This window comes from Pogonomyrmex barbatus, unplaced genomic scaffold, assembly GCF_055798465.1.
Source record: "Pogonomyrmex barbatus isolate J1 unplaced genomic scaffold, ASM5579846v1 scaffold4, whole genome shotgun sequence".
NCBI lineage: Eukaryota > Metazoa > Arthropoda > Insecta > Hymenoptera > Formicidae > Pogonomyrmex > Pogonomyrmex barbatus.
Genome location: NW_028297138.1, coordinates 12,423,345 through 12,437,755, shown reverse-complemented (window position 1 = coordinate 12,437,755; position 14,411 = coordinate 12,423,345). Strand labels below are relative to the sequence as shown.

The following is a 14,411-nucleotide window of genomic DNA, read 5'->3' as shown; positions in this document are numbered from 1 at the left end:
AAATTTTTTATTTTTGTATAAAATAATACAATCATGTATATTTCATGTATTTTTTTTCTAACGTACGTGTTGTATGTGTTCTATAAATGTACATACACATGCATTACACATGTATTACTCGCAAGCATTTATAAAATTATATTTCAAAAATTACAAAATAGACTGAGATTGAAGTGTAAATAATAATTTTAAAACGTTAAAAACATGTTTTTAATATTGCGATCTTTTTTACTCGTAATATATTTCAATATAGAAGAAATGCTTGTTATGTACGATAAAAAACGCTATCACTGACATATATTACATATCCGTATATTTGAATGTTAAATTTTAAGCAGTTTTTTCAGTCTACTCTGAGATCGTATTTTGAACGCGCGTATCAGACATATCGAGATATATCGTCAGTGGCTCCTTTACTAGTGAAAGTTATATGGTACTAAAATAAATAAATAATACATACCCTCCGACTTAAAAAGCTCAAAAGTGTTATAAAAAAAGTTCATTTTTATGTAAAATAACTTTTATGTAAAATAATTTTCTCCATATATATATATATATATATATATATATATATATATATATTATATATATATTGCTGACAAAACTAGCAGCTCTCCACGAATGGCATAAATATGTTGATATTGCACAACAATGTCTAAATACGGTACCTCACAGAAGTATTGGAATAGGACCATACGAAATAACGAGAACCATCGCGTAATCAACGATATATGATTCGAAAAATCAGTGAATGTGAAAGTCCTGTTCAGACGACGAATGTTCGGTTGATTTCATGAAGCCATGGATTGAAAACAGCGATGATTTCTCCGAAATCGAGGATTTTAAATGATGATGTTCGTGAACACGACACATTCAAGGGCGAATATGATGATCATATCATACGAGAGAGGTTGTCTATGTCAAATTTTGACATTTCATTATATGATTATGATTAAATACAACGCATAGGCAGTGTACTTATTTTCTATGCTTAGATATGATCTAATTAATGAAATATTTCATTATCATTGTATTTCAACATTATTTATATCGATACTTAATACATGTCGTAATATCTCGCTATTGAATTGATATTGATATTTTTTGTGATATGTTCTGGTATTAATTATAATATACAAATAGGTTTCGAAAAAAAGCAAAAATAATTTCTCAATAAAAATATAATAGTATATCATATCAATATATTTGTATAATAATCTCGATTGATGTTAAGAGGGCTCTCGTGGTAGCGCCTTTATCACTTGTTATATCATCATGCCTGAGCGCGCGAAATGTTAACTCTATGATTAGTCGACTTTAATCGCTATTAATTTAAAAATTATTATAGCCTCGGCATTTTCGTATTAAAATTTTCGTCTTATTTTTAAGTCAGGAATATGTCATAAAAATTTCGGTCGCGAGTTGTGGGACACCCTGTATATATTCTTTTATTGAATTATGGATATCTTATATTTTGGAGTACCGGTCATAGGGATTCAAGAGAATACATGTATATATGTATATTGTAATATATATGTATATCACTGTATTGTTGACATGTTATTCTAAACACATTTATTTGCGATAAATATTATCACATGCCTCGATAATCGAAAGGATAAGATGCCTGCCTGGTTCGCAAGAAATCCAGGTTCGATCCCTGATTGAGGTGATATGTTACAATTAAAGGCTGAGGTTAAATGTTACAATTAAAATATTTTTAATTAAATTTATATAATGTATTTATTAATTATTTATATAATATATTTAATTAAAATAATATTTTTTAATAATAATGCCTCCTCGCTGACCTCTGCCTGTATTACTTCCTCGGTCTCTTCAATTATATGTCGTGAGGCCACTTCGCTGTCAATACCATCGGTCGCGGGCACGTTCAGCACCTCATTTGAACACTGAAAATAAACAAATGTCAAAATGTTTAAATGTTTTAATTATATATATATATATATATATATATATATATATTTTATATTACATATGTATATGTGGATATACACATTTCGTTTCAATAAATAATACATACCATTACGTTGCTGCTGCTGCTGTTGTTGCTGGTACTGGTGCGATTTGCCCGCGTCGCTTTTTCCTGGATTTGCGATAAAATGGGATGTTAATTACTTTGAATTTATCTCTCTCTCTCTCTCTCTCTCTCTCTCTCTCTCTCGCTCTCTCCTTTTCTCTTTTTTTTTCGCATTGCGAAGATTTTTTTCGTCCAGCCAGCTGACTAGTTGCGCGGATTAAACACCGCGTCGACACGGCTCCGTTAGAAGGATTTCCTTTTAATCTTCGTGCACGAGTGACATGGCGCAAAAATGCGCCAATGGCGTTTTGTTTCAAAAAGGATTTATTAACCTTTATTTAGAACTAAAAACGGTTGGTCCGCTGCGAGTACAACCACGTACACTGGTATTTTCGATCATCCATATATCTCTGGACTATTTTTCCATATGGGATGAATTCACGAAACATTTGTATCACAAAGCGACCACGACAGCGTGAGCGATCACTGAATTTATTGTGGCTTATCTCTGCAGTCGCACGTGTAAAATATAATTAAATATTCGGAAAAGACGCGTAACACCGATTTTGAATTATCAATTATAAATTAATAATTCAGTGAGTAAATAATTAAATAACTGATCAAATTATATCATTTAAAGCAATTATCCGCTCGATTTGTTACGGACGAAGTTGCGCATTATTAGAAAATTCTATTCTCCTTTTAATTTTACATAATTACATTATATCATAACATAGATAGATATAATTAATATTACATATTATACGTAATAATAATTTCACATAATACATCTTTTATATAAAATCGCGACATTCGGAAACTGTAGGTCCTGATTTACGAAAGTTCGAGCGCCCCAAAGAAATCGGGTTGTCCCAACTAATCATTCGCTAATGCGTCTACCGTATCGTTCGTTGTCGTAATTTTCTACTAACAAAGAGAATTAATATCCGCATGGCATCTGCAACAAGCTACGCGCGGCACAATGCGACTAAATCTATTATATTTGCTTTGCGCGTGTGGATTTTACTCCCGCTTATTTACTTTTTGCTTCGACAACATTTACGATCCGCATCGAATCGGCCGCGCGGTGCCGAAATTGTCGTCCCGTCGTCATAAATACGGGAGAAGAAACGCGATGGTGCAAGTCCGAAATCTGACAGAGATGAATAGCCGGCGCACGATGCGAAACGCGGCAGGCTGCCACGTCATAAACTTGAGCGATCGTCGCCGGTTAAAACGTATCGTTTCTGGAACCTCCGTTATTTTTCAGCAAATCGAATCCGTTCCTTGTCGCATTTCAGGACGCGCGGTCGCGCTTATCGCGCTCCTGATAATTTTCATCCCGCGGCTACGAAAACAATTTGTCGCGCGTCGCGTCGTTTTAGTCTCCCGCAAAAACCTTTTCCCCTTCTCCCCTCCCCTCCACCACCTACACGACGACAGCGTCGACGCGCGAGAACGCTCATTTGCGGATGCTACGAATTTGAGTCTTTCGCGCGGAGGAACGAACGGATTCACCGGCGGTGCCAAGGTGCATCCGACGGTAAAAATTCGCGACGTTCCTTTCTCAGATCTCGCTGTAACATTCCGGCAGGCGGAAAATGTCCAGATATTGCAGCTCTGCAACGGGAAAATTGCCGTATCAGTTGCGAGTTTCACGACTGGCAAATCGTGATAAATTCTCCGCGACCCGATGTTAAATTGCACGCGCGCATTGTACATAAAAATACCGAACATTACTTCTTCCAATATTTTTCTCTTCCTCTCTGTTCCCCATTTTTTTTTTTTTTTTTTTTATATCGCAAACGTAAATATCCTAAAAGCATTCTCGGCATTTCCTCAGTCCATGAGAGAACCTGAAGTCTAATCCTATGGAAAATTATGCGAGCGGTTTGACGATGTGCCTGAGACGCGATTCTCCATGCACACCCGTGTCGCACCGCATGTGTACGCGAGAGGGTTTAGCGTATCAAGCCGCGCGTCCCTCCCCCTCGCCCCTGAGGGAGAGGAGAAATCTCCACCGATTTCTCCTGACGCGTGCTTCACGTGGGGTGGATTTTGCGAGTGAGACGTCGCGGAAAGCGGTAGATCGTGCGTGTATGCGGGACGTGACTCAACAGCCGCGGCGCGACAATAGCGCGAACGTTCCTTCCGACCCATATGGGACACCGTGCGAGATCGGGACTCCGGTGCAGAATCCCCATTACGCGAAGCAATATGTCAAGGTACGCGCGCGCACGTGATACGACGATAATGCGCTTCCTCTATCTCGCTTTCATCCACCCACGTCAAATCCCCGGCTTACTATCCCGGCGACTTATGGGGAGAGACGGAAGTTTATGAACTGCGTAAGTAGCATATACGCGGAACAAAACGCGAGCCGACCTCTCTTTGCGCTATAAATCAGTCTACAGATGGGGGTGGACGTAAACAGCCATCGGTAACGCGAAACCGATAAAGCGCGAACGTATCCCGCGCGAGCTGACTCCGATACTGGCGCAAAGACGAACGGGAACAAGCTCGTGAACCCTGGTGATTTCAGAGAATACAAGATTAATTTTGCTCGGAGCGATCGGTCCGATTCAATTCACTTGAAATATATTCTCATCCGCGTTTCATAACGCGGATTAATAAGACATATATCAGAATTTTTCATCTACATCTATTAAGTATGTTGTTGATATAAAATATAGAATTTTTTTACTAATTATATATTAATGATCTAATAAATTGAAGAATATGCTAATAAGAAAGTAGAAAGTAGAAAAGATACTAATAAGAACAAATTATGTATGTATATTTGCGTTAAGTTACAATAATTATCTCTTATATTGGAAATGTCTTCAGTTCTCTATATGAAATTACGTGTGCAGTTGATGTTTAATTATCTTTAATTCCAATTAATTATCTTTCTCTGAACATTGATTTATTTGTGCAATCTTTACATGTTTAAAACTTTTTCTTTCGTTTGTTTATATTCTCTTTTTATAACGTTTTATATTACTACCTTGCTGTAATTAGTTTCTCTACATTTTAACTTTTACCAATTTACAGGCGATATTTAGTACTTTTTGTATCGACCAGTTTAATCGACTTACAATAAAAATTACATTGCTCGTAAGTTTCCCATCGTAGTTAATCTATTCGAACTTTTTACTGACCACAATATCCAATATCTCTTTATTGCCCAATATCCTTCCTTGTTTTCCTTTCGCAATTTGTAATATAAACATCCGCATTTAGTCAAGACAAAAATCATAATGATATCTATTTTTATTTTTTATTCTTGTATCCGTTTAAAATAGATCTACTTATTTACCTAAAGTAAATTTCCATTTTCATATCAGTGAGTCATATCAGAATTAAAGCCGAAAGTTAAATGAGTAAAAGTAATGGAATGAAAAGAATCCTCTTTTCATTTGTACGTATGTACGTGTGTGTGCGTCTCTATACATAATATTTTAAATGATGGATGACGATTTTAAGTGGACACATGCAGAGTCTGTATATAAATATTCATACGATAATATAATATGATAAATGACCGACGCAGTCATAGTTTATGTCTCTGTACAGTGACGTTTATCTCGATTTTATCAAACATGTTACGATAGATAGATAGATAAATATCCCTATTTATAAAGTGCTCTAGAATATGCAATTCTAGGATGCATCTCTCAAGTGAGTTGAACGAGAGAGAGAGAGAGAGAGAGAGAGAGAGAGAGAGAGAGAGAGAGAGGAGGCGAGGGAGAGAGGGAGAAGAGAACAGGATTAAGTTCATCCACATAATATCCGAAATAACTGAGATAATATTCGTCGAGTCTGAGTTAAGAATAATTTAAATACCGAGATTAATTAGTCTCCACGCTGATAACGTTACAAAAAACAGATTTATTATTTTTTCATGCAAAAACAACGTAGAAGTCTATATATATATGTTATTATACAATTTCGACAGAATCATCTCGATTTGTTTATATAACTTACGACTATGTGTCTATTGCACATGCTACGCGCACCCCGACGAACAAAAATATATTTCTCTCGATATAGCTCGGATGTCAGCATCGCTCGTAGAAAATGCCTTCTCTCGCTGCTTGCCAGAGACTCGTCGGTAGTTGTATCGTAATTATATCGCAGCGAAGTCAGGGTTCAAAAGATGTGTAACTCATTTCTCCATCGCGCTCTTGACATGATAATGCAGCATAGAGCCCGTCAGCCCGTGGCGATGTGGAAGCGACGCGTTCTTGATACTCGTCAAGCGACGCGACGTGCCAGGTGCTTGTAACGAATACTTCCGCGTTATGTTACAGCGAAGTTGTCCCACGTGCATAACTGGCGTATACGTCGCGAGACGTGTCGCGGAAAATCGAGCCGATGGAACGGAATACATCGCAACGCTCGGATATTCCATTGTGGCATTGATATTCCGTAAATTAATATCTTAACGTAAACGCAAAAATACATTTGACAAGAGAAAAAGACACACTTTGCAATGTAGCAAATTTTCCAATTATTTGAATTTAAATTTCAAAAGTTTTAATATTTTATAAAAAATTAATATGAATATAAATGTGAATATATGCAATATTACTTAGTTATTACTTACTACTACTTGGTTACTTTAATGGCTTTTACCTGAAGCCTTTACCTTCATTTTTCTTCTTACACAGTCATCAAGTCTCCTTACAGCCTTCTGCCTATTGTTGTTCTTATAAAGGAAAGTGGAAATGTATTTGTAACAAAGAAGTGTGTTTTTGAGATTATATTCATGGTAAATGAAACTTTCTAAGAATCGTTTGTAAATTTTTCTTTATTTTAAACTTTTTTTCTATTGGAGGATTTTTCTATTGGAGTAGAAACTCTCTTCACTAGCCAATCCGGAGGCAGGAAATGTGCATTTTGGAAAAGTTAAATTGTGAAGACATGGTTCCAACAATTCTGAGTTAGTTGAGTTTTGAATCTTCATTTAGTCTCTTCAACTACATCCGAGATGAAAGTGATTGAGCAAGTCGACAATATTGAACAAGACATCGATGATAATAAACAGGACATCGATGAATCAGTTATAATAAACATCGAAGATGTTCAAGAGATCAACAATAACGAAGAATTGTTTAGAGATATAACGAGAAATATTCTAAATTCATACGATAACATATTGATAGAATTTATACATGTGATCAAGGAATATGGGGAAGACTTCTTTACAGAATATCTATCGGATGACGAAAGACATTTACCAGAAGTTATAGAGTTAATAAGAAGAGCTAAAGAAATAATAGCTTATCTCCACGAAGAACGTGAGGTATGTAAACGAATTTGAGAATCTAACATCTTGTATGAATTTATTTTCTGTTTTCATCATTGATATTTCTTATCGTTAATATCCGGATTTATTGTATTAATATTTTTTTACACGTGCCTGCGCACGTGCACGTGCGTGCGTTGCGTATATATCATATGCGTACACGAGTGCACGCGCGTGCAATGATGTTTATTTCTTTTGTATTCAATTTTGTATTCAATACCGTATCAATCGCGAAAATCGGTAATCAACCTCGATAACTAAGCCTCGGGTAATCCCAGGGAAGAAAGTTGGGACGCCGATAAATTGAGGGATAATACTGTGCCAATAAAATCCCTTGCGACCATAGATTAGTTACATTGCGAATACTAACGTAATTTCAAATTGAGAATATTTATAGCTAAAGTTACATTTTGATAAAGTAATATCCTATTTGATGTTAATAATGTACCATAAGAAGAGTAATTTTTATTTCGTTAAAAGCGACTAAATTTTTAAAGATTGATTTAAAATAAGAAACAGATAAGAAAATATATATGTTATGTGCATAGATAAGATAAGATAATTGAAATTATATTTTTCTTTTTAGGAGAGTCTGCAGCATCAACACCAGCAACAACAGCAGCGTTTAGCGCTCTCGTCGGAATAAAAATCCCCGACGAGTCGACAAAACGAGAGAGGAAGAGGGAAGTGGGGATAGAGAGAGAGAGAATGTGTGTGGGGCAAACACTTCAAGATTTCAAGCCCTGTCCGGCTGCTCGAAAGAGTGCTCGAAAGTTCTAGAGGATTGCACGCGCGCGCGAAACTACGCGAGCCCGGGCGTTATATTAGATTATTATCCATTATTCTCTATTATCGCGCTTGTTGCAATTTCCTCGTTTCGCACGACACGGATCCGGAACGCGAGGAACTTTTCCTCCTCTTTTTTCCTCTTCCTTTTTTCTCTCCCTGTTTGCCCGTTACGATCATGCGCTCTTGACCGACGCCGATCAATTCCATCCCCCCTCCCCCTCCCCTCGCTTCGCGGTGGAGTATGAATAACCGAGCAGATAAGGGTGATAAGTCACGGCGAGAATTATATCGCGAAGCGTTACGTTTATACGCTCTCCCCTTTTTTCCCACGCCTATCGAGGATTTGCCCGCCTCGCGCAGGTTCAATCGATCGGACGCTCGTACGAACAGCCTCGTTAATTTCGACATTATCCGTTCGGCTAGCGCATTGTTTGTTCGTAAAGTTATATACGGTATCGTGTAGCGTGCGGTTCACAAATGAATAGTCGCCGGGAAAATTTTCGAAGCAACAACAATAGCCGCGACGAGAACAATCGCGAGGCGCGCCATTACGTTTGTTGTTGTTATTATTATTCTTGCTATTGTTAATATATATTGTCCTGTAATTTCCCTTTTTGTAACGCGACAATTGTGTTGCAAAAAAAAAAGAACGAATTAGCTTGAAAATGTAAATTTTTTGGAAATGGTGAAAAAGCAGATTATCACATACCCTGTTGCTGGATAGTTATTGTTTATCGCGGTATAAATCAGCGGAGGCAAGATCACGGACGTGCGGAGCGCGATTTTTGAATATTTCCCTTTAAAGAACCACAAATGTGAAATTGTGATAAAGCGACGTCACGTTGGATTTTACGGTAATGAGTTTCGCTAAAATTTCCTTTTGTTTCGCAAAATAAGGAGGAATGAGAGTTACCGCACGTTGTTCTATCCGGACGATATATGTCACGGTTATGCAAATTGTTAAAATCCAACGTGTATGTTCGTATTCAAAGCGCGTCGTCCATTATCAGCCACGGTGCACGATTTCCCTATTGTAGCCGTCCTCGAGTGGAGACTGGAGCACAATAGAGCGCCGAAATAAGAGATACGGGCAATAAATCATACTATTGACGAGTGGACTTAAGTCTTTGTGGTATTCTTAAATGGTCATTTAAAATGAGAGAACTACCTGAGAAAGATTTTTCATCAAAGTTTTCACAATTTTACAGACACACACACACAATAAAAAAAATTCTATTGAATTTTTTCTTTAAGAATAAGAATGTATTTGTAAGATGTTTTCTTTATTTTTTTTTTTTATTTTGAGATAATTTATTTGAGATTTTATTTGAGATCTAAGAGCATTGCCTTTTCGAATTTGGAAGAGTTCTATTGAAAATTCAAGGATAAAGACAATTGTACGGAATACAAATGTTATATTTGACATTTTGGCTCGATCCATCAAGTTTTAGAATTCAACTTATTCAAATACAGAAATATTTCGAATGTGATCTTTTGTATCTCCAAATGTTCCAAGTCTTCCAAGAGGGTTCGAAGAGAGCTAATGTTGAATGTCGAGAACGGCGGAAGCGACTCTTCAACGATCGAGGGAGCTGCCGCGAACTTGACAACCGTGAAACGCCAAAAGTGTGTTTCCTGTCGTTCGCGAATGATCGCGAGGAATAGCATTAGAGACGGATAGAGTTCAGGCGGGGGGTCAGAGAGATCGTTTCGTGAGATTGAATCCGCGTGGAACGGGCGGGCGGGTAACGTTCCTTGGAGGAAACCGGCCTCGCGTGCCGCGGCCGATAACGATAAGTCCGTGGCTTAGCTTAAGGAAAATAAAGATAAATGGCGGTATTTCGTGAGGGACAAATTGAAAACGGGCGAGCGGGCGGGCGAACGGGGGGCATCGTTGGCGCGATCGTGCCATATATATCGGTATTAGTGCTTAGCGCATCGCCAATAAACCGATCGCCCTCCCACCCCCCCCCCCCCCTACGACTTCCGAGCCTTCCGAGGATTTCTCCTGCTTAATTGCAACAGGCATGGCTCTCAATCAGCTGGGAAACCGAACCGGGAGACTGTCAATATCTCGGCGGTTTGGCCTGGACTGGATAGACTTGCGGCAAAGCGATTATGTCAAGCGGGTTACAATGCTGTCACGTCAGCCATTCCGCTAAATCGGACACTTATTAGTACGCGCAATACATATTATTGTTAAGATTATTGTATAATATATATATATATATATTATATGTATGTATGTATGTATGTATGACAGGTACATGATATTAATTTAAATTACTTGATCTGAAATGTATACGAAGGAAATATCACAGTAAATTTATTCTGGAACATGCTGATATTTTGACAAAAATTGTGATATTTCTCTTTAGAAATATTACATATGTTTTATATTTACAGAAGGATTATTATAATTATTTGAATGCACTAGCATTTTAATGCACTAGTGACCACGTAATTCAAATTACTTAATCTGGAATGTGAACGCAAAGAAAATATCATAATATCATAATAAATATCATAATAAATATCATAATAAATATGTATCTTGGAATATACTCTAGACGGAAATTATGACATTTTTAATCCAAAATATTACGTATGTATTATATTTTATAAAAAAATTATTATTATCACTCGCATATTTTAATATACAATTGTAATGTACAATTTTTAATTAAAAATAACCAAATTTTAATAAAGTGAGAAAAATCCTACAATCTGAGTGCGAATGATTTCACGTACATTTTGCTACGTTTAATGTAAAAATTTTTATAAAATAACTTTTTTAGATGTAGCAAAAATTAACCAACATAATATGTAAATGTAATATAAACAATAAGCTTTTATATGTCCTTAGCATGGTTTAAAACATTTAATATTATACAAGATCATTATAATTTTTATTAATTAAAAATATATATTTAATTATCAATTTTTATAGTAATAAATATTATTATTACACATCTTTACAATAAGATAAAAAAAAAGATATTTTTTTATATAATTTATACTATAATATTTTTTTCCCGCGTAGGTCTTTAGGATAGATAAAGTAAGCGTTTTATCCTTTGTGCATTTCCGACATAGTCCCGCATTTTTCAGACCGGTGAAAATCGCACAGAGAGAAATAATTCCTCTCTCTTTATTCACTCATTATATGTTCTTATTATATATTCTTTCTGTCCCGCATTTGATATATTTGTGACGATGTCCATATATATGATCGGATTGTTGTTATCGGCAAATGTGAATGCTTTTGGGAAACAGAGTGAAAGATATGATCGAATGGATAATTGGTGCATGACGATTAGCGTTTTAGGCGAATCTCCGGTATTCCTCTAATGCATTATGTGGATATCGGATGGCTGGCATTGCTCGTCGTCATCTCTCTCTCTCTCCGTCTCTCTCTCTCTCTCTCTCTCTCTCTCTCTCTCTCTCTCTCTCTCTCGTACGCGCGTAAGCGAGATGTGTGCGACACAATTCAGGAATTAAAAATTATACATGTGATAATTTCGCAATCGAATGGAATCGAGTGAATCTCGTATGAATTAACAGAAGCCTCTCGACTCGACGATAAGTTTAATCGGTAATACACGCGGCGGCTATTTAATCCGCGCTTCTGTATCCGCGCACGGCAACAATTTTTCCGCCGCGTCCCCGCGTAATCGGATTTTCTTCGGCTTGCGAACCTTAATTAAAACTTTTGCCGTAACGTATGAAATTTCGTATTAAAGTCATTAGAGTTGATCGAGCAATTACGCGAAACTGTCAACGGGCGCGCAGCGGTAGAGCACGTTCGCCCCGGCGACAGGCAGAGGTAACGCGTATAATATTTTCGGCCCGAAATGGCGCATGGTTAATCCCCTTCTCGCGATTCTCGCGTGCACGATCTCATCGCAGGCGATTAAAGCGTAATAAGCGCCTGTGATTTTATTGAGCGCTCCTAATGAAGTGCGGAAACAATTAATGACGCATCATCGCTTCTATCATATTAATTGCGATCGTGCGATGTGTCGATATATAAAATCCGGCTGCTCCTCCATTGGAGCAATCTCACCGAGCCAATCGTGAAATGTGGGACTACGTTTCGACAAAAAATGCCGAACAAGTGCCGAACTTTTTGTTGCAAAAACATTGGGGCATCCTCCTTCAAAAAAAATGATTAAGTAAAAAAGTTTCAAACTTTTGAGTAGGTTTAAAGATTTAAAAGTTCCTATTTTTTTTTCCTAGAATGTCAAAAACAATTACTTTTTTTTACGCGTCATTTCCCGTAAATAAATCTAATTTTCTTAGATCTTTCTTATCTTGGAAGCGCTAGGAACTTCTTAAATTAAAAATCTGATTTATATTTCTGTCGCGTTGAGATGATACTTGAAATGTTGCTTGACCGCGCAAGAAGGAGGATGCAATCGAGTAAATTTCCCCGGCAGTAACAGGAAAACTGTCGGGCTTCTTCTTTAAAAAAACGTGCTGAGTTTAAACTTCTTAATTTGACGTTAAGATTTAAAGATCGTCCTTAAAAAACGTTTTGTTAAAAAATTATTACTGTACTACGATATCCTTTCGGGATATAACGTACGTGTAAGTACATTCGTGCGACTGTAATTTTCCAAATTGAAAATCTTATTTATTTCAGGCGAGTAGCGACGCTACTCGAAATACCATTTGATTGCATAGTAAGGTGAATGCAATCGGGTAAACATCCCACGGTACAATTGGAAAAGTATCGGGTTTCTTCGATTAAAAAAAGGAAAAGAAAGAAAGAAGAAAAACTCGAGATGCTTTAAATCGAAAGATTTTCTAAAGATCTCTCTCAGAAACAGGTATTGCCAGGACGCCTTTTAAAAAGAATCCCATCGCTTCCCGGCGACGGCGTGCTAATTCCTCAAATTATCTTTCGTATATTTCAGTCGCACCGCGTCCGGGACATACTCGGCTTACTTGATCGCGCAAAAAAGAGGTTGCAATCGAGTAAATATCATCCGGCTTAACCGGAAAACTAGCGGGTGTCACGAACAGAGCGCACTTACGTTCGCCATCCCGGGGGTAACTTATGTAATTACCCGGCCCGGTCTCTCGCTCTCTATATCTCTCTCACGGGCTGCTCGCCCTCTCACCCAGTTTTCGCGCGGAGCATTAACAGCCCCCGAGATCGAAATTTGTGCGGGTCTCAACCGCAATTCGCGTGACCGTACGTTCCCGGGCACGAGTTTACCGTGGAAGTGCGTTTTAGCGAGCGTCGCTCAAGTAGCGATCGAGAGCGAATGACACGAACTCGTCGAACACGAGCTCGACTGGCCGGCGCGGCGTCGCGATAATTATACGCCGGGCTCTTAACTTTGAAACGTGTTAATTCAGGTCGAGATTAATTTCGGATACGGCAAATGACACGAACGCGTATTTATATAATACACGTGCGATCAACTACGCTAATCAAAACGCGGCGTATCGCGTTAGAATTCGAGTAACAATATCCGTAGGACTTCCGGAACGTTCTTCATTAAACAGATTTAATTGTTACTACAGACGAAACTGGAATAAAGATCGGAATGCTCGAAAATAAGCTCGCTCGAGTCGAAATCGATATCTAATAATCAAGGAAGCGAATATTCGGCGTGTTTTATTTCGCAGAATGTCAAATACCGCCGTGTTTCAACGCGTTATTATCTTTCGAAAGGCGATTATTTCTATGATTTTACTGGTGCTTAAAATTATAGATAGGTCATTTGATTTATAAATTCCCGAGTAACAATTCATAAGCGTATCAAGGCTGTTTAAATAGATATTTCATATGATTTATTCATTTGAAGTACTTGGAAATTGGAAATTGGAATGATAATGGAGAATTATAAATTATTGGAATTATAAATTATTGTTTTATCATGCGATACTAAGAGATAATTATTCTTTCAATGACGCTTGAAATATTCCGTGTTATGGCTGAAATTTATCTTCCATTTGGATATAATTTACTCTCAGATTACTTTCAGATTAAATTTCTTAAAAATATATATATATATACATTTCATAACGTGAATGATTCTCATGAAATTGTGCATGCTGCATTTTAATAGATTTTTCAAATCAATCGTGTCTTGATTACATGTTAATTAATTAGCGAAACATGACGAAACAAATGGAGTCAGAGTTGAACAATTTCGGGCGTATTTAATTATTGAATATTGTCGTAATTAATCCTCATATTTTAATAAAATATTAGAATTATATTTCCAAGAAAGGTAGAAAAGATATTAAATATAT

At 37.1% G+C, this 14,411-nt stretch overlaps 1 protein-coding gene across 1 annotated transcript; it reads right to left on the bottom strand.

Moving 5' to 3' along the window:
• Nucleotides 1-590: 590 nt before the first annotated feature.
• On the bottom strand, nucleotides 591-14,401 carry LOC148935815 (uncharacterized). The gene is made up of 3 exons (XM_089081054.1): nucleotides 6,029-14,401; nucleotides 2,045-2,107; nucleotides 591-1,913 (listed from the first exon to the last, which is right to left on the bottom strand). Exons 1-3 carry the CDS (start codon nucleotides 6,107-6,109, stop codon nucleotides 1,755-1,757), a joined length of 303 nt encoding a protein of 100 aa, XP_088937180.1. The 5' UTR covers nucleotides 6,110-14,401; the 3' UTR covers nucleotides 591-1,754.
• Nucleotides 14,402-14,411: the final 10 nt, after the last annotated feature.

What these genes read in the sequence shown, in the direction of transcription:
- LOC148935815 (XM_089081054.1), bottom strand. Translation starts at nt 6,109, where the DNA reads ATGCTGACATCCGAGCTATATCGAGAGAAATATATTTTTGTTCGTCGG. An exon ending in TGTGCAATAGACACATAGTC is followed by an intron (nt 2,108 to 6,028) that starts GTAAGTTATATA and finishes TCGCAAATCCAG; the next exon opens with GAAAAAGCGACGCGGGCAAA. An exon ending in GCAGCAGCAGCAACGTAATG is followed by an intron (nt 1,914 to 2,044) that starts GTATGTATTATT and finishes GTTTATTTTCAG; the next exon opens with TGTTCAAATGAGGTGCTGAA.